The sequence below is a fragment of the Rhea pennata genome, chromosome Z (genome assembly GCF_028389875.1).
Source record: "Rhea pennata isolate bPtePen1 chromosome Z, bPtePen1.pri, whole genome shotgun sequence".
Classification (NCBI taxonomy): Eukaryota; Metazoa; Chordata; class Aves; order Rheiformes; family Rheidae; genus Rhea; species Rhea pennata.
Window position 1 is genome coordinate 9,221,707 of NC_084702.1, and position 23,775 is coordinate 9,245,481.

Consider the following 23,775-nt stretch of genomic DNA (forward strand, 5'->3'; position numbering starts at 1 on the left):
GCTGAAGCGTGGACCCTGCAACATAGTTGTTCATACCATCCATCTGTTAGCACACTTTCTGGCATACCTCCAAACTGTCTTTCAGCATAGTTCGGGAATTGGCACTGGGCAGGGACCTTTACCAGAAAACCACTTGCAGTCAGCCACGTCTCTCTCAAGGCTGAACTTACCAGTGCGCGCCAAAACTGCAGCAGGTCAGCCTCAGCCCTTTGGGACAGTTCCAGACATGTTCAGTTCGTGAGAATAAATGCAGTCAGTGGACCCTGTCAAATCCCACCCATGGCACCTGTTTCTGCAAGATCTTATTTCTGTTTTTCAGTGAGAGAATTAGGTAACAAAACCTCCCCATAGTCAGGTCTTGCTGCCTCTGAGGGTATGTCAAGCACTTCTGCATGCTTTGGCAGGTCTCTCTTGTCTCCGGCCTTAGCAAGTACAGGTTTGGAAGGTTGCACATCTGGACTGAAATATCTTCTTCTAGATGAATAACCAAGAAAAAGGCCAGTAGCCTCAAGTACTATTTCCACTTCTAGTTATATTAGTAGGCATATAGTAAAGCATATGCACTCTTGACTGAGAGCCGCCCTTAAGTAGCTCTAAAATCACTTGTGCTCCCTTTTCAAGAGGATGTGCAACCTAATGTCCGTAGCCAGGCTCCAGGGTAATGTATTTGCTAAGTCCAGCCCAGCCTCATCAGGGACTCCTCCCCACACCCCCCACCATGAATCGTGGTAGCAGTCACAAACAGAAAATATGTGCTGTGTGTTACAGAGATTATGAATGCATGTGTACCCACCACTAATGTGTATGTCATACATGTTCTCAAAGGGACCTGGAAGCCTCCTCAGCAAATACAAAGAGAAACTGGTAACTCTTAGACAAAACACATGTACGTGTGTGTACACGTGTGTGTACACGTGTGTGTACACATCCATATGGGGGAGGGGAGAGGATACAGCAGCCAAATCTCTAAGGATGTATCCACAGCCTAGCACTTAGTTTGAAGACCTTTGTTTTATAATTGGCATTGCCACTGTGGAGGCTACAGCACTCCCATCTGCTGCAAATGAACTCGTCTTTATTGGTGGCTGGGTATACATGCAATGCACGCTTTACAAGATGCCATAATCTGATTTCTTTGCTCGCCTTTGCTGGGAAAACATGTGGCAAAGGGAGTGGTACTTCTCTAAGGAGTTGTGGTGCTCCTCAGATTTTGTGGCCCACCAAGTTATCAGGTTTAAGCAGAAGGAAGCAAATTCTGCAAAAGGTGACTAGCTTTTTGCTGAGTTTAGTGCAACAAATGGGCTTTTCTGTTACCAGGTAGATTCTGGACCTGCTGCAGGAGAGGACAGTTGTCTAGCTGGGGGCAGGGAGAGAGGAGAAGGGGAGCCAAAAGGTGTTGTGAGGATGGCAAGCTGTTCATTTTGCTCATATGCAGAGCAGCACCCCTTGCTGGCCTTCAGCTGAAGGCATATATGTACAAGAGCTATGACTGGGAGTACCAGGGAAGGAAAGAAGCTGGTAGATCATTAAATCCTGGTGGTAAGCCTCCCAGCAGAAGTGTGCACATTTCTTTCTATAATGTCATCAGCCAGTTCAAACCATTTTGGTTACAGCACAATTTGGTGCAGGATATGGCAGTGGAGGGCTTTCAGCTCATCGCAGGACTTGTCTAAAGACTTTGGCTATGCAGGAGGTCCTGCCTTGCCTAGTCTGGAGGAGGCAACTCTGGTGTGTTTCTGGCAGATTTCCATGATGCAACACCTGAGCTTGTTGCAGGGACAGGCCAAGACAACTTCTGGATGGAGAGCAATGAACGTGGTGCACCTGGGGCGGTCACTGCTGGCAGAGTGGTCTTCATGCATGCAGTTGGCCCCAATCCTGTGTGAGGAAACATAAGTATTTTGAGAAGGTTGAGGCTGTGTCAGCCAACTGCCTGCGTGTCCCTGGAGGGTTTGGTCAGCCATCTCCTGACTCCCACTCTGTGCTCTCTCTATGATTGCTGTCACCAAAGCTCCTCAGATTTCTCCGCAGAATATTGACAACCGGCTGGTGCCACATGGAAGCATCAGCAATATATCTTTCTCCACTCTTCTGGGTGGTGTGTTCCTCACCTTTAAATAGCTCGGTGGCTCTTGTCCTCTCTGGGGTGCCAGCAAGGGCGTCTCAGTTTTACACTCTAGTTTTGGCACAGATTATTTTGGCAGTTTCAATACCTGCCATGCTGAAACCGAATGCAGGAATTGCCAACCTGCATGCAAATGTGGATTTCTTTTTTCTCTTAGCAGTTCTATCACAGGACTTTTTAAAAAAATAATAGGTATGCCTACAAAAAACTGAGAGTTTCTGTAACAGAAAGGGGGTTTTGTTCACTTTGCATGTGGCTAGTCTTGGCGTAAGTAATTACGTTGGTAGGAGAGCTGGGTTATTTTTGAAGTGCCTGACTCTCATGCTGCGTTAGGTGGAAGAGGGTGCAGAGGGCATGCTCTTCTCTGGGCTGGTTTCATGATGTGTGTGCCAGTGGGAGCACACTGGTTGGATTGCCATGCAAACATGAGGATTTTCCAGACTCATGTCTTTTGACAGTCAAAAAGAGGCTTTTGTAGCTTTCACATGAGCAGCATCCTCCCTCTTTTCCCTTATGTGTTTGCTTCAGGTGCTACCAGTGTAGAAGAACCAATCCTTGTGTTAAGGGTGCCCATCTAGTGAAATAAATTGTATACATCCCTGAGAACTTGCTAACTTGCTCTCTGTTATGCTTCCCTTGTAGTTGGCACACTACGTGTGGAGTTTTCTCAGCCTGTGAACCTGGAAGAAGTGGCGAGAACAAACCCCGAGGTGAAAACAGGAGGTCATTTTACTCCCAAGGACTGTACAGCACTTCAGAAAGTAGCAATTATTATACCATTCAGGAATCGCGAGGAACACCTGAAATACTGGCTCTACTACCTACACCCAATTCTTCAAAGGCAGCAGCTGGACTATGGAGTGTATGTTATCAACCAGGTAAGATGCTAAAGCCACAGGGCTTTAAAACACTCTTGTAAGCCTGCCTGTGCTCCTCTGAAACAGAGGATTGGTTTCTTTATCCTGAATGCCAGTGGGCTGGTGGAGAGGAGTAAGGTCCCTTAACAAATTTTTTTTTGGAAAAAAAAAAAGGCAAAAAAAGCTGTACAACAGTAAGAGAATGTGAAAGTGAAGATGAGCAATTCTGCTTCGGTAATTTTGATTGAAGATCTGGAATCCCCTTTTCCCCAGTCAGGCAAAGATAACCATGAAGCTTTAAGCTTCTGCTTAAAGAAGCCACTTGGTGAGAGGGGAATAAAATCCCACTAGTGCGACCTAATCTATTCAAATGTTCCTTTCTCCCAACTGCTGCAGGAATTGCACACACAGCTCTTAAAGGTGAGAAGGTAATATTGATAGTTAATTTGACATTGGGTGTGCCATAAACCCATACTGTTTCACTCTTTTTCTTGAGCAAGTCCTGTTCATTTTAGTAATAGTGCCCAAAGTGTCAGGATGGACAAAGCTGTCACGGTGGAGCAGGTAAGTGATTATCTTCAGGCAAATAGAGCAGAAAATAGTGACAGGTTTTTCTCCTCTATATTTGATGTTTTTGAGCTGTCTTTAAAAAATGGCACGTATCTCTCCAAATATTCTTGGACTTGCTTTACACTATCATGGTGGTTGAACAACTGGGTGTTTTGCACGCATGGAAAAACCTAATATGTTTAGACCACTGTTTGGATGGTAGTGTGAAAGGGGAATGGCTGACACTTCCAGCAAAGACTTCTGCCTGGAAAATCTTGCAGCACAGTTTCTCTCTTGAATATTTACTTGGATCCTAGTTTAACATCAATTTTTATGAATCTGAGACAGAATATGCTTTCTGAAATGTCACTCCCTAAATTTTCAGATCTGCCAGTGTGTTTGGGTATATCAGACATCTTGAATATTTAAAATTATTGCCCCAACGCGGGATTTTGGTATAAAAATGGAAATAAGGGGAGGCTTTTCTAGAAAGAAAACTGATATTATGTTACTGTTATTTCTCTTACTTTGCTCATTTCCAGAGAACTGCAGAAAAAGAGGTTTGTGGGTTGTTTAGCCACAGCTTCTAAGCGCAGAAGCTAAGATATTTTCTCTGTACCATTGAGTGTTTCTGTGGATACCAGCCACTGTTGCCAAGTTTGAAATGCGTTTCTGTAACATGTAAGGCGACAAGCCATGTCACGCCTGGAGTGGTGCCCTGCTGACACTGCCCGTGTGCAATGCAGAGACCAGCTCGTAGCTCACCTCTCCGGACTGACCGTGATGATCAAACCCAGCCCTCGCCCCTTCAGGCTGCATTTCCTTGCACCTTAACCTTTGCCTGAGTGGTTACTGGTGTTTGGTTACCAGGTCACTCAAACCCTGGTTCCCACCGATTCTGTAGGTGCGGGGGCTGTGGATGGCAGAGCAACACATCTTCTTCCAAGCCTTGGTTAGAAATTGGGACGTAATGGGAATGCGAGTTCCCCAGCGGGCCAATGGCTGGAACTGCTGCTTTTTCTGCCGATTGTGGCTTGTTGGCTAATTCTTCCGAAGACTCAAAAAAAAATTGCTGGCGATCCTCGGGGGCGCCGCTTGGGAGCGGGTGGCCGTCTCTGCCGTAAAGAGCCGATGGCACGGCTGGGACCGACGGTGTGTTTCCACATCGGCAGAGCTCGAGGGTAAGGAAAGCACAGGGCCCAGGCACCTAGCCCTGCGCTGGTGCCCGTAGAGGCAGGCTCTCCCCGAAAGCCTGGCTGAGTTGCTGCTGCTGCTGTGGCCGTGCATGCTGGCTTGCATCGCCCTGCATTTCTGGCTGCTCCTCTTCTCTGGTCCCGTTCTCCAGTACTAGACCTGTGGGGCTGGCTGTGTGGCTCTGAAATTAACCTTTAGAAAAGTTACCCACTCAGATGTTTTTTCAGATCCCTTGAGCAAATTTGGAACAGGTGTAACACCCAGTACACAAGGAGGGTGTATGTGTGTATATATACGTATACACACAAGCATACATACATATATTCACATCCTAGATACATCCTACAGTTGGGTGTAGTTTAGCAAGTGAGACTACCTGATCTGCAAAATAAATGCACTCCTGCATGCCTTTAAAAAATTGTGTCAGTGCTGGTAAACCAACAAGGCGCAGCTCTTGAGGGTGAGTGGGAATGCTGAATGGAGAGATTTGCAGAAAATGTGTTAATTCTGCCAGAAGTGCATTAGGAAAATGCTCTTATTTCTCTGCTATCTTGACAATTGCTTTTCTGTTTTTCTTGTCTGTCCTTCCCTTTGCATCTGTCCTCTTTTTTTTTTTTTTTTATTTTTCCTTCTAGTGGGGAAATATTACCTTTACTTGTTAATCCTGTCTATAGCAAAGCAATCACTGAAGCAAGGAGAATTACTGTGTGATCTGATTCTTACACGCTGCCCTACGTGCTCTTCTGTACTCTGCATCTCATAGAAAGAAAGAGGAGTGCTGAGCCCTGCTACCGCTACACTGGTAATGTCAAACTTCTTCCTTTCGGCGCAATACGTTTCAGTCATGAGTCCATTGGTCTGTTCTTGTGTGTCTGAATGCACTACAGTAGTCTTTGATGGAGGTCAGCAGAACGATGTTTGTACAAAAAAAAAAAAAAAAAAAAAAACACGGTGTATAACTGGAGCCTGTGGAAAATGGGCAAAAAACACCTCCCAGCAAAACCCCAACACAACACATGGAGTAGCAGTTCTGAGAATTCTTTATTTATTTATTTTTATTAATTTGAGATGAGAAATAAACAGCTGGATTTTTTTTTTTGGGGGGGGGTTGATAGCACCTGTTCGATGACACACAAACCTGACTTTGTCAAATTAAAAAGCAGTAGTGAATCTGCGAAATCTCTTTTTTTTTTTGGTTGTTTTTTTTTTGTTTTTTTGGTTTTTTTTTGTCCTGTTCACTCCTGCAGTTTTCTTACCTGTGGTCGTAGGTGCTCGGCTGCTGCCACTGGGGGTCCGCTCCACCGGTGCATCGCACCTGTCCTGTAATTTCATGGGGCCAAATAAGACCTCCTCCCTCAGGCAGGCCCAGTGCACACCCTTGCAGAAAGAGGGTTGCGGGTGACCTGCTCTCAGCTTAGCTTGCACGTTTCCCGCTGGCAGGGGAGGAGGCAAGGCCCATGTCCCCCTGCTGCTGCTGTCTCCTGCACCCGCCCCATGGCTGATGGCGGTGGTGCTGGAGGCTCTACTCCCTGTGAGCCATTCGGGGAGCCCAGGGGGTTCTGCATGCTCAGTTCTGGCTCTGCAGGAGAGAGCTGGGCAGGTGGCCTCCCATAGATCAGCCCCTTGTGGAGCAGGGAGCAGGGCCGTGAACTTGTACATGCTGGGGGGAGCCATAGGGAGTCCAACTGGGAATCAGGAACAGGTGACGGATACTTGCACTGAACCCTGACACAAGTCAAATACCAAGATCAGAGCTCGGGGTGGGAGGAAAAAAAATAGGAAAAACAAATATTAGTCCTAGCCAAAATATGCTTGGACTATACATTTACTTTTTGAAAGCCTAGAAGGCAAGTGTAGAGGCTACCACGAGGGCTTAGCTGTGATGTCAAAGCAGTGTCCCATGGGCTGCATCGTTCTTCATGATGATGTTCCTCCATCAAAGCATGGCCAAGACGATCCTGTGCCCGGTGACAAGCACCGGTACTCAACAGGACCGACTGGGGAACGAGGTTCTGCCAAGCCAAGGGGAGGGCTGGAGGCTGGTTTTATCCTCTTTTATCTGTTTCTCAAGCATCACCTGTGTTACTGTGCCCTACGCTGGTCTGGAGGGGTCAGTGGCTGAGAAAGATGATTTCCCAACTGCAGTTTGTCTGTTGTTTCCTCAGTTGCAGTTTGTTTGCTTTCTTTCCTTTAACTTTCAAAGCTGAGGAAAAGTTTTCCTCAACTTTTAGAAAGTTGGGCAGCACTCAGAGTTGGAAGCCTGTAGCACCATTTCGAGTTTACAGAGATTTCAATCCCAAATACTCCAAGTATGCCACTGCTTCTGAATTGCCTTAAGGTTAAGAGGCAGAGACTCGTACAAAAAAGCAAAACCCCTTGTCACTCTTCCCTCTGATCCAGGCTGTGAAGCCCTGGGATAGAAATTCTGCTCCTAGGAAGGCATGGTGGAGATGTTAGTGCTATTCCATTTTTTTTTTTTTTTTTTCATTTCCATTTTATTCCATTATTTTCCCATTTTTCACCTCCTGCCCTGAAGACGATTGATACAAAGCAAGGAGGTTTGCTGCATGGGTTGCCTGTTTGCTATTAAGGTTACCACAAATGGCTTCGATGTGTTATCTTCTAAGTATCTTGTCTTTTAGGCCCCACAGTTTAAAGCTGTATGGGACAGGAGAAGTAGTGCCCATGTTAAGTGTTTGCCATGTAACTAGTCTCTGCCTGCCACATCTGCATGCACTAGGCCAGCAGTGTGGACTCAGCTGGAGAGCAGATGGGTGAAGTGTGGGGGGGAAACGTGGGAGGATTCCCATATGGTAGCTGAGTGCTTAGCTGTACTCATAGTCCAGTCATTGCATTTTGTTTTTTAAAACAATATTTGGGAGAGATTAAGAATCCAACTCCTTGCAGCAGCATTAATTCCTAAGCATTCTTAAAAAAATGCATGTATATAGACTACCTAGATGACTTAGAGTCTACCCAAGAGTATGGGATAGGTAGGATTGAGTCTTTGTTGATAACAAAATCAGCATGAAGAGCTCTTTTCACCTTTTTCATTATAACAACAGCAGCCAAAGGATATAAAATGAAGATATTTTCCCAGAGCGGGGCCAACAAGTGCCTTAAGATATGACTGTATTGCCCTCCACAAAGTAGGTTCTGTGCCAGCACGGGGAAAAACTTCCTTTGGGGCGAGGAGGCCAGGTTTCAGGAGTTCGTTGCTGAGAGCAATTTTGCTCCTTCATTTGCAGCTTGATGGTAGCCTGAAAGCAAGTTTAACTCCTGGTGCTGAGAGAGTCCCTGGAGGGACCCCCCGAGGGTTACTTTTGAAGATGAGGCTCTGGCGTGGACCAAAACAATTTCACTTGGAGTAGGTTTTTCCTTAGGGTACTGGCTTTCGTCAGGGTTGTAGACTGGGACTGCAGGACATGGAGTGCTCTGCGGCTGGAACTTGGTGGCCCCTTTGCTGATAAGAATATCATCTGCTCCTGTGGCCTCAGCAGCTGTGCTGTTTCCCATCTTGCTCCCTTTCCCAACCCTTTTGTTCAACTTTGCTTCATTTTCTGTGCTCAAGTCTTCACTGCTCTTGTTTATGCATGATGAAGATCGTCTTCCCACCACGTTAGTTACTGCATGAACATTTTCATTTCAGGTGAGGGTGTTGAGAATTTGCTCAGATCCACCTCCACTAAAACTCACTCCTCCCTGTGAAGTCATTTAAGCCTGAGGCAGGTGCGGAATGCTTTTGAAAACCTTGGCTTGACACTCACTTGTTAAATCTTTCGTTGGAAAAATATTTGTGGTTGCTTCAAGAACCCGTGTTCATTCCTGAACCACAGATCCATTAACCAGTTTGGATCAATCAATTTCCAAACAGATTTTTTATTAACCAGGCAAAACTGTTCAGGAGAGGAGATAAATCGGATGTTTTAAACTGCTGCTCCTTGGGCACTGTATTTTATCTGTTCTTGATTTGTATCCAGCTGCAGCTGCTCTGTGCCAGCTCTGGAGCATGTAGTACTCTTGCAAACCAACACGCTTGCACACATTCCTGGGCCCCAAAGCCAAGGGCAACAGGGTAATCCTTTGGCTCAAAATTGCTCTTAGGATGCGCAGAGAGGAAGGTGGGTTGTGATAGAAGAGGGAGGACTTGGTTGTTTTGTTTTCCTACATCTCCAAGTGTTGCCTCCCAGTGGGCCAAAAACCAATTTCCTTCAGTAATGCTCCAGTGATCCTCTTGTGCCACTATTTTACCCTTGCAGAGGTTGGATTTGGAAGCTGCTGTTGCAAGATCAGCTTTGGGTTAGAAGTACTTCACCAGTACACCACCAGTAATCTAAGATTTCTGGGTATCATTTTGTTTACTGTTTTTGAAGACATGGTGATTTGAGAGCCCATACTTGTTTTCAGAGCTACCTGTGCTTCTGAAATACTTTTCCCCAAGAGAGGCCAAACCAATTTCTCCTCAGACTCTTCTTTGCTTGGGGAAGAGAGCAGAGAATTTCCATCTCAGCTCACTGATCTCTGCAGATCACTTCATAACTGTCCCTGGCCTGAGATAATTGTGCTCCTCTGTGGTATCAGTCTTTTTCAGGTCCTCAGCCTCATGGTAACAGCCTTCCCAATTTCTTTTTCTCATGAGTTTTTTGAATCCATGATGTCTGGCAGAGGAACTGTAGTTCTCCCAGAGAGTACCTCATCCCAGTCTTGGCGCAAGCAAATGAATCCATATGTCACAGCTGCATGCCAAACAGGCAGCCCTTGCTTTGGAGTCTCAGCTTTCTGATTTGGTTCATGCACAGCGTCACGGAGGTTGGTGCAAGCCAGAGTGGAAATAGGAGCGAGCAGCAGAGTTTGAGACCTTGACTTGTGGTGCTGTCACATGCTTCACAAGTCAGATCTTGTGTGCGCTCAAGCACATTATTGAGACCACAGGGTCTCAGAGCTGTATGTGACAGAGCTTAGGAAAGAAGCATCAAACACCTGGCCAAAAGAACCATTTTTTCCCAGGTTCCTTGTCATGGTTGTTACCAGAAGCATTGCCAAGGTTTCCTTCCACATTGGTCATATCATGGGTCTTTTCTTCCATGTGAATTGTTTGGGTTGTTTCATTTTGTTTGGGTTTGTTGTTTTCCCACACTATTTTGGGAGGTACCAGGCACTTGCCACAAATGGTCCATTGCACCCTACTTTCCTCCTTTCCCACCTGTAGCCCTCACCTGAGACTGCATCAGTCTAACTCTGCGGTCACAAACAAAACTCCCTTCATAAAATTTATTCTTGAAATGCCGGTGAGGGGAAAACCTCTCTGCATGAAATTTGCCATCTTAGGTGTGTGAGGTTTCACACCAGCTCAGTTCTATGTGGCTGGGGCTGGCCCACAAATCGTATGTGGGCAGCCTCTTGGCCAGAAAGGGACAACACTGCTCCTGGTGCCTTGGCCCAGCAGGGGAACCGAGTGCCTCCAGCCCTGGTCCTTCCTTGACCTGTTTGGCTGCCCCCGTGTGTTGCAACTTGCTCAGAGGTGATTGTCCAGCAAACAAGGTCTGGGGAGGCTTGCTTGGGACAGTGGTGCTGGATTTCTGCAGTGGCCAGTCTCATGGATGCGAGGAGGGCACACAGGTGCAACTTGGTCCATCAAAGGCAATGCACACCTGGTGTGGCAAAGCCAGCATCTGGCAACAGGTAAGAGAGTGCTGATACCAACTGTTTAATGCTAGGCACTTAACAGTTTTTCTTTGTTTTGAATTAGGATGGAGAAGAAGAATTTAACCGTGCTAAACTGCTGAATGTAGGATTCGCAGAGGCTTTGAAAGAATATGACTATGATTGCTTTGTGTTTAGTGATGTAGACCTAGTCCCAATGGATGACAGGAACATCTACAAATGTTACAGCCAGCCAAGGCACCTCTCTGTGTCCATGGATAAGTTCGGATTTCGGTAAGATGTCTTTTGAAGGGGCATTTTGTTCCTAATATAGCTTTTAGCATTCCGTGGCAGGCACAGGATTATAGCATCCCCACCCACCATTGAAAGCCTGGGAAAATGTCTCTGGCAGAAGTCTGTCTTGGCATGCACGTTCCTGCAGGGAATGGTTAGCTGTGAGGAGGATCAGTTGGAGAAGAAGAAGCGGGGAAAACAGAATTAAGCAATTTATTAAAATTCACAGTTCCTGAAAAGTAAAATGTAGGGCTAGGACAAACCTCAAGCTGTCTTTTTACAGATAGCTGTGTATCTGTTGTATTTCAAGCTGTAAATTGGAATACAGCTAGTATTTCTATTCAGTCTGAATAATGAGACATTCTCACACAGTAAGAATTATTTGCAACTTTAAAAAGACTGCATCAGATGTTATTTTAAGAACAAAATCAAATATTTTTGTCTATTTGATTTTGGGCCACTGGGGGATCTGCCCTGAGGGCAACGCAAAACTAAATGCCTTTCAGCATACGTTTTGGTTCAGCAGACTGCTGCAAATGAAAGCATGGCTTGCTTTTTCCTTTTCCTTTTCCTTTTCCTTTTCCTTTTTCTTTTTCTTTTTCTTTTTCTTTTTCTTTTTCTTTTTCTTTTTCTTTTTCTTTTTCTTTTTCTTTTTTCTTTTTTCTTTTTTCTTTTTTCTTTTTTCTTTTTTCTTTTTTCTTTTTTCTTTTTTTTTTTTCTTTTTCTCCTCTCTCTGTCCCAAATCTCCCAAGAGAAATTTAAAAGCTCATCTGTAAAGTTAATACCTGTTGTGACCTCATGTGGCCAGTAGTGCAAGAGGTATTGTGGCATGGCCCTCTATGTGTCTCTATTTCAGACACAAACCCTGCTCGGAGTGCATCAGCATCAGTTGGGGCAGTTGCGTTTTTTTCTTACAGCTAGATGAATTTGATGAAGTTTAGAGAAAAAATGCAAGCCCCAGGGGTTCTTCTGCTTGTTGAAGCAGAATCAAGATCTGTGGTAGGTCCTGGCAATTCCCACGTAGGCCTTCTCTTGGTGTTGTGGGTCTGCATTATTTCCATCCCTAACACCCCCCTGGTGAATCATCCCTGTTTTGAAGTGGGAACTAATTGGCTTTGGGCATGCAGTATTACCCAGTCAGCTCGTGTTTGGGTTGCAAGCTTTCCTTTGAGGTACTAGAGGAAGTACAGGTGAAAGACAAAGCTGTAGGAAGCAAGCGCTCTGCCACATCTCCCGAGGCTGATGTCTCACTGAGTTGCCGCTCTGGGCCCTGAGGACATGACATATTACACACCTGCCCTTTGACTAGGCATCATGGATCTTACCAGTCTGTCCTTTGAGGACAGTGTATTTCTTAGCAAAGATTTCCAACCTTTGGTAATGGCAAAATATATTCCAGCCATATTTATATCGAAGCCGATCAACTCCCTCATCTTGGGCTGGGCCTGGCAGCGTGGACCATGTCATGCACGGGGTGCTCTGCCTTCCCTTGGGTGTCTGGCCACATGTTTATCCCGGGTTTCACTGCAGCACACACAGCTCCATGCAGAAAGGGGAGCAGCTCAGGACTTGCTCTAGCTTCCCTTGTAATTTAGCTGCAGTAGCGTACTGGGTTGGTAGCGGGACCATGGAGGTCCCATGGTGGAGCATAGCATGGGGATGTCTGCTTTTTCACAAGCAAACCTCCTCAGTTAATGGTATTTTCCTCCTACTTCCAGGTTACCTTACAATCAGTATTTCGGAGGTGTATCTGCTTTGAGTAAAGAGCAGTTCACAAAGATCAACGGGTTTCCAAACAACTACTGGGGCTGGGGTGGCGAAGATGATGACATTTATAACAGGTAAGTACCTGCCTCAACACCCGTCTCTCCTTGAACTGGGTCTTGCTGGGCTTAGCCCCAGTGGGGAAAGTTGCTGTCCCTCCTCACCCTGCTGCCCCTCCGCTTGCCCTGGGACAGCCACTGAGGTGGGTTGCAGCTGGGGTTGCACAGCTGCCTTCTCACCCCGTGCGCAGCCTGGGAGTGCCCTGCGTCCTGACTGCTCCACGTCAGCGCTGCTGCTGGTGGTGGGGCCCTGTTTTACCCTACGGGGGGAAACGGGACCAGCTTTATCTTGGCAGTGTCCGAGGCGGGTAGGAAACTGAGGCAGAGCATGCCCAACTCAATCTTCCTGCCAGAGCAGAGCCTTTCTGTTGTAAAGAGGGTGCAGCTCATGCCTGCCTGTGCTGGTGCCCGGTTTTGCAGCTTCCAGGAAGTATCCAGGAATTAATCCAGCTGAAAAACAACACTCCCGCCCCCACACACCACTTACTAGTGCTGATTTGCCTAATGGGCTAAAACATTTGTGCCAGCACATTGGTTGGAGCGCAGCGCTTCTGAATTTTCTAGCATTGGCCGAAGAAAAGGGATTTCGGTCCCGGTGTGGGGCAGGCATGTCGTTCCAGGACCTCCGCGGGAGAGGGACGTGGGTGACTTTACCTGCATAACTTAATGCGGTCTGAGACGTGACCTGCTCTGAAGTCAGGCAGTGGATGCCTTTGTACCTGGGAAGGCTTTGTTTGTCAAGTTTGAACTAGTCCTAAATAACACCACGAGCCTTTGTTTCCTACTTGGAACAAAGGTGAACATACAATGCTCAGAACGGTAGAATAGAAGTAAGGTATTTGCACAGCGTAGATTGGACCCATTAGTGCCTAAAGATCGCAGCATAGCTATGGGGCTGGGTTACCTGCCCTGAAAAGGAAGGACAGTAACTTTGAGAAATCATCATGGCAACTTGGACTTGAGAAGCTTTATTTCATTTTCTTGAATGCAGAATGGACTCTTGTGTGGTCTTTTTCCCTGGCTTTTTAAGCTCTCCTGACCACAGGAAAAGTCTTTATGAAAATACCTTCCTGAGATAGCTGAGGATTTTCAACACTTCTGTTTAATAGACCAACTAAGAGACAACTTCTAATTGGCCAAGGCATTCAAAGAAAAGCGGTAGTCCTTGTTATGGCATTCTGATTTTGAAGACGAGAAGGTGCTACATAAAAATGAAAAGGGAGGCTGAAAGAGGAAGAAATGATACACTTTTTCAACGTTAGTGTCCGTGATCTATAGGTGTCTTGCTGCATGAAGCACATACACGGATGAAGATGAGCTGTCCTTGGGCCCAGGGCCGCTTGTTGCCTGCCCTGGATGACTTCATTGGGCGGGACTGGAAGGCGCTGTTTGTTAGCCCACCAATCTCCAGTCCCCAAGTGGTCTGGAAGAGGGGTTGTTTGTAAGCTGTGAAGAGGAAGCTTGGGAATTTTGAACATAAGGCTCAAGGGCAGTGATGGTGCTTTAATACTGATCTTGTGAGGTGGTTTTTGTGACCAGCCCAGAAGCAGTTTTGAAAATGGAGCGATTAGTAGAACAAGCTGCATAAGAAATTCTTTGAGCTGATCTGACTGTCCCCACCTTCTTTCTGCAGAGAGAACATCCCATTTTCAACTTAGTTTTACTGTATGGGTGGGGAGCTGTTAATCTGCCCATCCCTTCTACAAGGCCCCCAAAGGCCTGTGGAATTCATGGTAGAATAGCTCACTTAGGTAGGTCGTCACAGATGTTTAACGTATTCATTTTTTACAGGCTGGTATTTAAAGGTATGGGGATATCTCGGCCGGATGCAGTCATTGGGAAATGCAGAATGATTCGTCATTCCAGGGATCGTAAAAACGAGCCCAACCCAGAAAGGTACGTACTTGAGTCTCTCTGCATCCTCATGGACAAATTCAAGTGACCTGTGCTTGCTGCTCTGAAATATTTAGCTTTCTCCTGTCAGTGTAAAAGCCTGGTGATTTTAAGTCTACTGTAATCTCCTTTTGCTTTCCACAGACTGCAAGCTGCCTCTTGCCCCTGGCCAATTTTTTTTTACCTTATTACTGATCCTTCTTGTCACCCCCAGATTTCCCTGCTGCACGAGCACCAGTTACCTTTTCTTTCCAAAGCATCCTAACTGATACACAACACATTAAACTCTGAGTGATTGTTCCCAGCTTGTCTTTGGTGTTGAAAACCCTTGCTTTTAATACAGACCTGAAAAAGGATCTGCATGCCTACAGGCTTGGTTGTTTTTTCTAACTAAAAGATAATCCCTCGGGGCCTCCTTAGACATGCATGTGCCTGCTGCTTAGTCTGGCCAACTCTGGGAGTTTATGGGATCCACACTGACGTTCAAGCTGATCCTAAAACACTAAAGCTGCAATCTGTGAGGCTATAAAAATGTGAGTTAGGGTTGTTCAAACATAGCTCTCTTTCTGTTTCTTTCTGTTTCTCCTTCCCCAGGTTTGACCGAATTGCTCACACAAGGGAGACAATGGGCTCTGATGGTTTAAATACTCTGTCATACAAGGTGGTAAAAAATGACAAATACCCTTTGTACACAAAGATCACAGTGGATATTGGCTCACCAAATAGCTAACGTCACTGACACAAGAGAGACCTTGTGTATGTTGCCCAGGACATCTGGCCTCGATGTTTTATATCTACTGGTTCTTTTGCGGTTCCAATGAAGACCAAAAAAAAAAAAACAAAAAACAAAAAACAAACAAATTGATTGGACAAATGCATTTTTTTAAATTCCAAACTTGACTTTACACAACTCTCTAGCTCTCTATTGTTTTGTAAGTCCAGAAGCTGTACATAAGAGTTGTAAATATTTACTTTGCCAGATAATGTTGGATCTGATATGTTTGCTACAGTGCTCCCCACATTAAGTTAATTGCTGGACCCAAATTTTATTGATTACAACTGTGATGCATCAGCAATTACAGCCCATGTTATTCTGATGTTTTAAATTAGGTAGATGAAAACATTCCTTTTAATTTGTACCTGGTTTTACTTTATGAAGGACTGTAAAATGCTGCTAAAATTGTACAAGTTTACACTTTGCATTACATTTTTTTAATGGCAACAATATCATATATTTTTCTCTAATACTGACCAAAACAAACACCTTCCCTGTTTATTTGCAGAGCAAGTTTTGAATAATATAGTCTAGATTCAATGAACATCATATTTCTTCTAGTCTCAAAGGAGGCTTTGAGTGAGTTAAGCCAGAATTTGCCAGTGAGCTCTGTGTATTGAGTGGGAGCAACACAGACAGTATCTATTTTGTGATCTGCAAAACTGCTGGCTTCAGATAACTTTATTTCTGGATATGATGGTGACTTTTTGCCTTAACGCAACAAGATACTTGGGGCTTTTTTTCCTCTGTAATAAAAATAAATGGGTTTAATTGTGTGATAAAATTTGCTGACGTTTGTTAACAGTGGTAAAAAGTTATCACACTATTTAAACATGGTCTGAATCTTCCAAAAACAAATTTGTGCTTGCCGGGTTGTGCATAAAACTTGAATTCACTATTACTTTTGATAATATAACATTTTTGTAACTTTTTAAAGTAATTTTTATATCACAAGCAGTATATTTAATACCTGAGTAAATTAGGATGCAGTGTAATAGGATGTTTCAAAGCCTCCTTTATCTTAAGACTAGTAGGCATTTTATGTGCATCATTATGTAAAAGCCATATATTGTATTTGCTCTGCATATTTGTCCACGAGATCTCCTGCAGTGCTGAGATGCTCGCAGGACAGCTGACATCCAGCTGATTTCATTTTTTGTTGGAAGCCTGTTGTGATGTGTGTCTTGTAGCGGGAAATTCCCTTTTAATTTTTTCCAGCAGTGAGGGGCATGCACATTTTAGAGGGCTTATTGTCAGTGCACCAAGGCACGAGAAGCTGTATGGACACTCTGCTTTTCCTTCTTGTATCTGTATGAAAGCCTCACGTGCTGATGCCCTCAGAGCTCTTTATATGATTTAAAGCTCTCAGCCAAGACTAAGAACTTAATCCTTTCCAGGTTTTGGTGAGTGTTTTGCCACCAGCTCTGACCACAGCAATTTGCACTTCCTTGGCCTGCGCTGAAGGCTGTTGAAATCAGGGACACTTGATATATTGGGGATCATCTTCAGCGCTACCTGTTCTTTGTCATGACCTGAAGGTTTTGCTGAACTCTTGCATTGCAGGGGAGGGGACCCGGACAAGGGGATGAGGGCCTTGCTTTCCAAACTTGTCAGGCATGCTGGTTACTGCCTCCAAGCTTCTTTTTAGAAATAATAATGCCTCCAAGTACAACCAGTGGCTCTAACTATTAGAGAGATACCCAGTTGCCTGGTTGTCTTGTTTCTAAAACAAGTTTACCCACCTCACTTAAAGGCTTTTGCTTGTCAGAGTTATTGCTTCAGCCCTGCTGGGAGCTCAAGGTAGGCTTGCATGTCTGCTGAGCTTGGCAGCAGGCAACAGCGAAGCTTGAGAAAGCAGGCTTGTATTTATGAGCATCTCTTCTGCTCACTGGCAGATCGAAAAAATTGCTCCTTTTTGGCAAGCTGGGCTCCAGCTCTGCAAGTATAAAGGCGTACAACAGGAGGATGCATTCCAGAAAATAGGTTAAATTTTTACCTGTAAAACCTTTGTGTAATCATAGTTTGTGCCAATAGCTAAGACACAAGTGAGGATTTTTTTCAAAGGTGCCTTAGAAGCAGGACCCCAGCTCCCACAGGTGGCATGATCAGTACCAAAACTCATCAAGGCTCCACTAAAAGTCCCAGGTCCCCACAGAGATCACCTCTGTTATTGTTCTGAGCCTTTCCTAAGTTGAGGAGTTGGGACCTTCAAACATGTTCATGGCTGTCTGCTCTACAGACGGTGCAAAGGGGTTATCTGTCGTATTTGATATTTGTTTGTTTGTTTTTTCTTGCCTTATGATCTTTTGAAGACCAGAAAAAGTTAGTGTAGTAAGTTTTTGTTCTGCTGTATGCTGAAATAATTGAATATCATCCAGGTGGTATGAACACTGTTTCTGGCTGTTGCAATCAAAGGTTTCTGCAAATGTGCCTTGAAAGAGGGGAGAAATGGAAACTGGAAAACTAGGAACCTGAAAACTATTTTCAGCATGGAAACATTAGTGATGCAAGAAACTGTCACTTAGTTTTTCTTCTAGTGTTAAAGCCACAAGCCATTTAAAAGCTAAAGCTGTCTGTCCTTATTTGTTTTACCCTTTGGTGCTGACCCATGATTTCCTGATCTCATTGTCCTTGTGTAAACTGTATAGGTCAAACTTGCGAAACATTCCTGATTCAACCAGGCCATGAAATTTCTCTCTCTGGGATTTTCGGGAGCCTTTGCTACAGGGGTTGATGTTACACAGAAATAAATTTTGACCATGACCTACACTGGGTGATGTTTTTTCCATTTAAGTACTGGCAGCAACACTCAGTGATACTGTGCATAAGGGTTCAAATACAGAACAAATAGCTGCAAAGGAGATACTAGTGGTTGGTTTCTTTGGTATTGCTCTTTAGGATAGGAGAGGGTCCTGGCATGCAGCTTTTCCCCTGGATGTTACTCATTTACTGAACTGCTTAAGGGTTTCCTAAAGATGGTTTTGCTTTGCATTTTTATCATTTATATATCAACAGATGTGTAATCTGATGTTCCTACTTTACTGTCAATGTCAAATAAAGTATTTTCATTTACAATGTTCGGCAGCTTTATTTCGAAGAAACAGCCTTGTTGGTCTGTTCTCTCTAGCTGGCCAGGTTTCTGGCTGGTGGGGGATTGGGACAGGCTGTTGCCTCCTTGTCTTACCTTTCTCCAGCTTCCCCCATCTTCCCCCCCCCCCCCAGATATGAGGGAAAGCATTGCATCCATTCCCCTCTGTAAATCCAGTTTATCACTGCTGAGCAACAGATGACCTGGAGTCAATTTCTTTCTCTGCCCTGTGCACTATTTAGTGCCACTAGATGAATGGATCCAAGAAAAGAAGTTGACCCCCTAGACAACACCAAAAAGCCTTAGGGGTTGGTTCCTTTACTTGTGGGTAGGGAGACAGCATACAGACTCCACTTGAATCGGATGAAGTGCACAAGCTCTGGGCTGTCAGCAGTCTGGGGGAAGCAGGTTGCTGCTTGTAGATTTGGCTGGAGAGTATGAAAGTGGAGAAATCATTCTGGGTAAACTAATGCAAGTGTGACTGCAAAAAGTTTGCCTTTGTTACTTGGCACTTTTTCATGAAAATCATTTCCATGGAGGAAATCTTTCTGGCTGCAAGATGGTGGCTAAAGCAGGCCAATTGGCTTGAGGTCCCTGCTGCTCTTCAAAGAGGTGATCCCATTCCCAACTGGGACAGAGCTAGCAGCACCTTGGGTGCAAGTGGATGTCTTGGGCAGGAGGGCAAAGCCATGTGCATACCTGAACGTGTACCTTGCCTTGGAGTCAAGCGGAGCAGCAGGCTCCGGAAGAGGGTGCTGACCTCTGCCTGTTTCATTTTGTCAGTTGAGAGGAAAGAGCCAGTCCCTCCAGAGCCAGCACTGGGCAGTGAGGGCAGCGCAGGATGTCACTTGGCAGGAGCATCATCACTTAGAAGTTACTAGCAGATTGATGGGTGGGTGCAGTAGGAGGTTTAGATAGAGATATGATGGGGGAGTGCTGTCAGTCCCCGTGGCAGCTTTTATTAGTTTTTGGACCTTCAAAGGCATTACATAGGAATAACAGGCTTTTTGTTCCCAAGATTCTCTTTGTTGGGTGCCCATGGGCAGAAATGGTAGAGACATAAGAAAGTTGAGGGGCTCTTTCACTTTCTGCTGCTTCTGTCCTCAGAGTATCGAGCTATTCCTCCCTCTTCTGCTTCAGAAGGGGACAAGTGGCTGAGGAAATGGGCAGGAGTCACCCATCTCAGAGGCTGTATGAAATCCGACCTGGAAATCATGTCCCTTGCTGGAAAGCAGCAGCAGAGTTGAGAAGCATCACTAAGATTTCACTCTTCTCTGCATCCTGGGCACTGTGTGTGGTTACCAGTGCTGCCAGACCTTCCTGGATCAGATCGGCATGCAAACTTGCAAAGGATCCCATTACTTTTTATTGCTGTGAGAAAGTGTTTGCTCTAACACAGTTTCCTTTCCTACCTTCAGCTCGACCTGCATACCAAAGACCAAGAAGGGTGAGCAGGGATCTCTGACGTGCATCATAGTTGTGTTTACCCTGTAACACCTTATTCCTCTCCAGCCTAAGGAAACAAAAGGGATGCTGTTGTTAGAAGGGGAAAAAAAATGGACTAAACTAAGCTGAAGCTTGCTGACCCCTTTCATCCTCTTGGAAAGAATCTGAAGTGGGCGTGCTTGCCCTTTGCTCTCACTCTGTATGTTTCTTACTACAGCAGTACTGGCCCTGAATCTGTAGCTATCTGCCTGCATCATGTTTGCAGGATGTCTGTGTGCTTCCGGACAATGCACCCATACGAGACCTCTTTTTGCGTCTGAACTGAGACGACAGTTCTGCTCCCAGAGTCTGTTTTATTTTCCCATTCACTGTTCTGAGTGTCACTGCCAGAAAACAGATGCTAGCGCATACAGGCAAGATCTCTGCAGGGCCAGTGGTAATTATTCTCAATCTCTTGATTTCTCAGACCTGGGATAGGTCTTGAAGGAGCTGTACAGGGAATAGTGGGGGCTGAGGTTAGATTTCTGGCTCTGTCATAGGCTCCTGTAGAGGCTGTAAAGAAATCCTTGGACAGCCAGACTTTCCTTGCTTTAGCCTTGGGAGGGGGGTATGAGGAACATGAGAGCAACAAGAAAAAGAGGACTAGAGCAAAGACTCCCCTAGGGTAGCTGCATATGTGCATAGCCTGTACTCCAAGACCACAGGTGGTTTTAGCAATTACTTCCCAGTTCTGAAGCCAGAAATGGTTCTTTTTGGTTAAGGTTCATTCATTACCAAACCAATGCTTCCCTCAACACAAAATAGACTGGTATGTATTTCTAATCTCTCTCATACTAGAAACCCTGGACCTGTATCTGTGGAAGAGGGTTACGTGTGTAGGCAACACTGGTGATGAGTCTCCAGTGAGGCTGTTCCCAACGCAAGGTGAGGGTAGCCATGGCTTCATCCGAGTCTTCACGTCCTCCAAGGATGGAACCTCTCTCCACATCTGAGGCCCAACCCAGGACACCACCTCCTAGGGAAGGACTTTCCCCAGGGGCCAAATGTGAATCTCCCAGCACTGTCATTTGTGGCTGCTGCACCTTGTTGTATCACCCGGTGTCATCAGGAAGTGTTTGGCTCTGTCTAATTTGCAACTGCCCTTGCAGCAGTTGTTGCTACTTCTTGATTGCCCTCACCTCTCCTTTGCCAGACCAAGCAGTCACAGTCCGTCAGCTCTCCTCACAGGCCTGTGACTGCTAGTCTTGGTAGCTCTTTGCTGGCCATTCTCCAGTTTCTTGAACAGGAGAGCCCCAAACAGGTTCCCAGCATGGGGAGCAAACAGGAGGAATTTGAGAGCTCTGTGCAATTGCAGAGCTATGATCTCGCTGGGGTCATGGAGATGTGGTGGGGTAGCTCACATGACTGGAGCACTGCCATGGAGAGATCCAAGCTCTTTAGGAGGGACATGCTGGGAAGGCAAGGAGAGCAGCTGTCCTTTATGTGAGAGCAGCAGGACTGCATAGAGATCTGCCTGGGGACAGTCGATGAGCCAGGCTAGATGAGTCAGGGTTAGTGGGCAGATGAACATGGGTGATGCCATATTAGGTGTCTACTAGAGAATGCTTGATCAGTAAGAAGAAATAGATAAGCCCTTCTTTAGACAGCTGCAAGAAGTCTCACACTGGCAGACACTGGTCCTCATGGGGAATTTGAACCTCCCCAGGGTGAGTGAAGGGACAGCCCAGCAGGGTTACAAACAGTGCAAAAGGTTTCCTAACTCAGGTGATCGAGGAACTGACAAAGCAAAATGCTCTGCTGGACCTGATTATTATAAATGAGCAAGAATTTATGGGAGATGTGAAAACCAGAGGCAGGCTTGGCTGCAGTGGCTGTGAGATGGTGGAGTTCCTGATCCCAGGAAGAGGGACCAAGGCAAAAAGCAGCATGACAGCCCTGGACTTCAGGAGAGCCGATATTGGCCTCTTCAGGGAACTTCTTGAGAGAATCCCATGGGAGACCATCTGGGGAGAAGAGGGCTCCAGAAGAGCTGGCTGGTATTCAAGTTCTACCTCCTCCAAGTTCAAGAATGATCCATCCTGATGAGCAGGAAATCAAGCAAAGGTGGCAAGAGGCCTGCACAGATGAACAAGGAGATTCTGGCTAAACTCAAACATAAAAAAGATGAGTAGAGGAAGTGGAAGAAGAGACAGGCAGCTGGAGGAGTATAGAGACACCGTGCTTGCAGAAGCAGGCTTAGGAAAGGCAAAGATCAGCTGCAGCTGAATATAGTGACAGGTATGAATAGCAGCAAGGCAGGCTTCTGCTGATACATCCAGCAGCCAAAATAAGACTAGAGACTGACCCTGCCATTAAATGGAAGTGAGGCCATTGTGACAGAGGACATGGAGAAGGCTGAGGCCTTTTTCCCTCCATCTTTACTGGTCAGACCAGCCTTAAGCAATCCCAGTTTCCTAAGACTACAGGGAAACCCAGTGCAAGGAAGACCTACAGTAGGTGGAGGAGGATCAGACTGAGGAATATTAAGCAAACAAACTGGACATGCACAAATCCATGGGCCCTGATGGGATGCACTTAGGAGTGCTGAGAGAGCTGACCAATGTCACTGTGATGCCACTCTTGATTGTCATGCTGATCATGTCAATCAAGGGAGGTTCCCAAGGACTGGAAGAAGGCAAATACTACTCTTACCTTCAAGAAGGGTGGGAAGGAGAATTTGGGGAAGTATGACAGGTCAGCCACACTTTGAGGCTGAATTTCGCTCTAGGAAAGCAGTGAAGCAAATTCCGTGGGAAACCATTTCCAAACATGTGAAGGACAGGAAGATTGGGAGTAGTGAGCCTGGATTTATGAAGGGGGAATCATGCCTGACCAACCTAATAGCCTTCTGTAGTGAGATGACTGGGTGAGTAGATAAGTGAGAGCAGTGGATTTATCTCAACTTTAGTAGAGCTTTTGACACTGTATCTCATAACGTGCTCAGAGGAGTTGATAAATACAGGCTAGATAAATGGATAGTGAGGTGGATTGAAAATTGGTTGAACTACTGGTTCAAAAGGTAGTATCATCTGCACACAGTCTAGCTGGAGGCCACTTACCATGGTGTACCCTACGTGTCAGTGTTGGAGCCAGTGCTGTTTAATATCTTCATGAGTGACCTGGATGGTGGAACAGCATGCCTCCTCAGCAAGTTTGCAGGTGATGAAAAATTGGGAGGAGCGGTTGATACATCAGAGGCCTGTGCTGCCATTTGGAGAGACCTCAATAGGCTGGGGAGAAAGGTTGACAGGAACTTCCTGAATTTCACAAAGGGAAATGCAAAATCATGCTCCTGGTGAGGTTACCCATGATTGCTCATGGAGCACTCTGTGAGCCTCAAAAACTGTGATCTCACAGAAATGAGAATTTCTGGTGGACAGGAAGCCAGGTGATAGCAGAGGTGATGTGAGTCAAGGAGGGGTTGAGGAATGCTCAACCTGAGAGTTTGCCTTAAAATTAACTGGTTCAAAAATCAGCAAGTCTCAATCTCTCCCCATGGCCCACTTTTGAAGGACTTTGCTAAGGAGTGTTTTGTCACACTAGTGTTATATTACAACGTTACCAATAATTAATCAAGCTGAATTTATAGGTAATAAGGCTTTATTGAGGGGTTAGAGCATTAATTAGAAAAAACATGCAGAATTTGTGGAGAAAAACACACATTTTTCAGACACATCTGTACTGCAATCCTGAATGAACAACTCTCTCAGGTTTAGAAAGGTTTTGACAGGGTTTGCAGACAGGCATGGGGTGAAGTGGGCAGTGGACTTCTCAGAGGCAGCAGGGAGAGAGGGACACTCGCCGCTCCCGTGATCCCACACTGAATCTTGAGTTTTTTTTCATGGTGTATGAGTTTCTAGACAGCTCCTCGGCCTTTTGTCTCCAGTGTTACTTTCCTGTGTTGCAGCACGTGTCTTATCCTGCTGCTCAAATGTGCTTTTTATTGCTCAGCTTTTTTCCTTTGTTACGCATAACACAGACTTTTTGCAGCTTTCGCGGCTGCGCTTCTAATTGACCACTGGTGAGTTATTTATAGCCCAGGATCCTCT

At 45.5% G+C, this 23,775-nt stretch overlaps 1 protein-coding gene across 1 annotated transcript in view; it reads left to right on the forward strand.

Moving 5' to 3' along the window:
• Positions 1–18,228, forward strand: part of B4GALT1 (beta-1,4-galactosyltransferase 1) — a 29,225-nt gene extending 10,997 nt beyond the window's left edge. Inside the window, exons 2-6 of the mRNA XM_062600645.1 lie at positions 2,768–3,003; positions 10,475–10,662; positions 12,381–12,503; positions 14,277–14,381; positions 14,973–18,228. Coding sequence (XP_062456629.1) covers positions 2,768–3,003; positions 10,475–10,662; positions 12,381–12,503; positions 14,277–14,381; positions 14,973–15,108 — 788 coding nt within the window. The 3' untranslated portion in view covers positions 15,109–18,228. The remainder of the gene's footprint in view (positions 1–2,767; positions 3,004–10,474; positions 10,663–12,380; positions 12,504–14,276; positions 14,382–14,972) is intronic.
• The last annotated feature ends 5,547 nt before the right edge of the window (positions 18,229–23,775 follow it).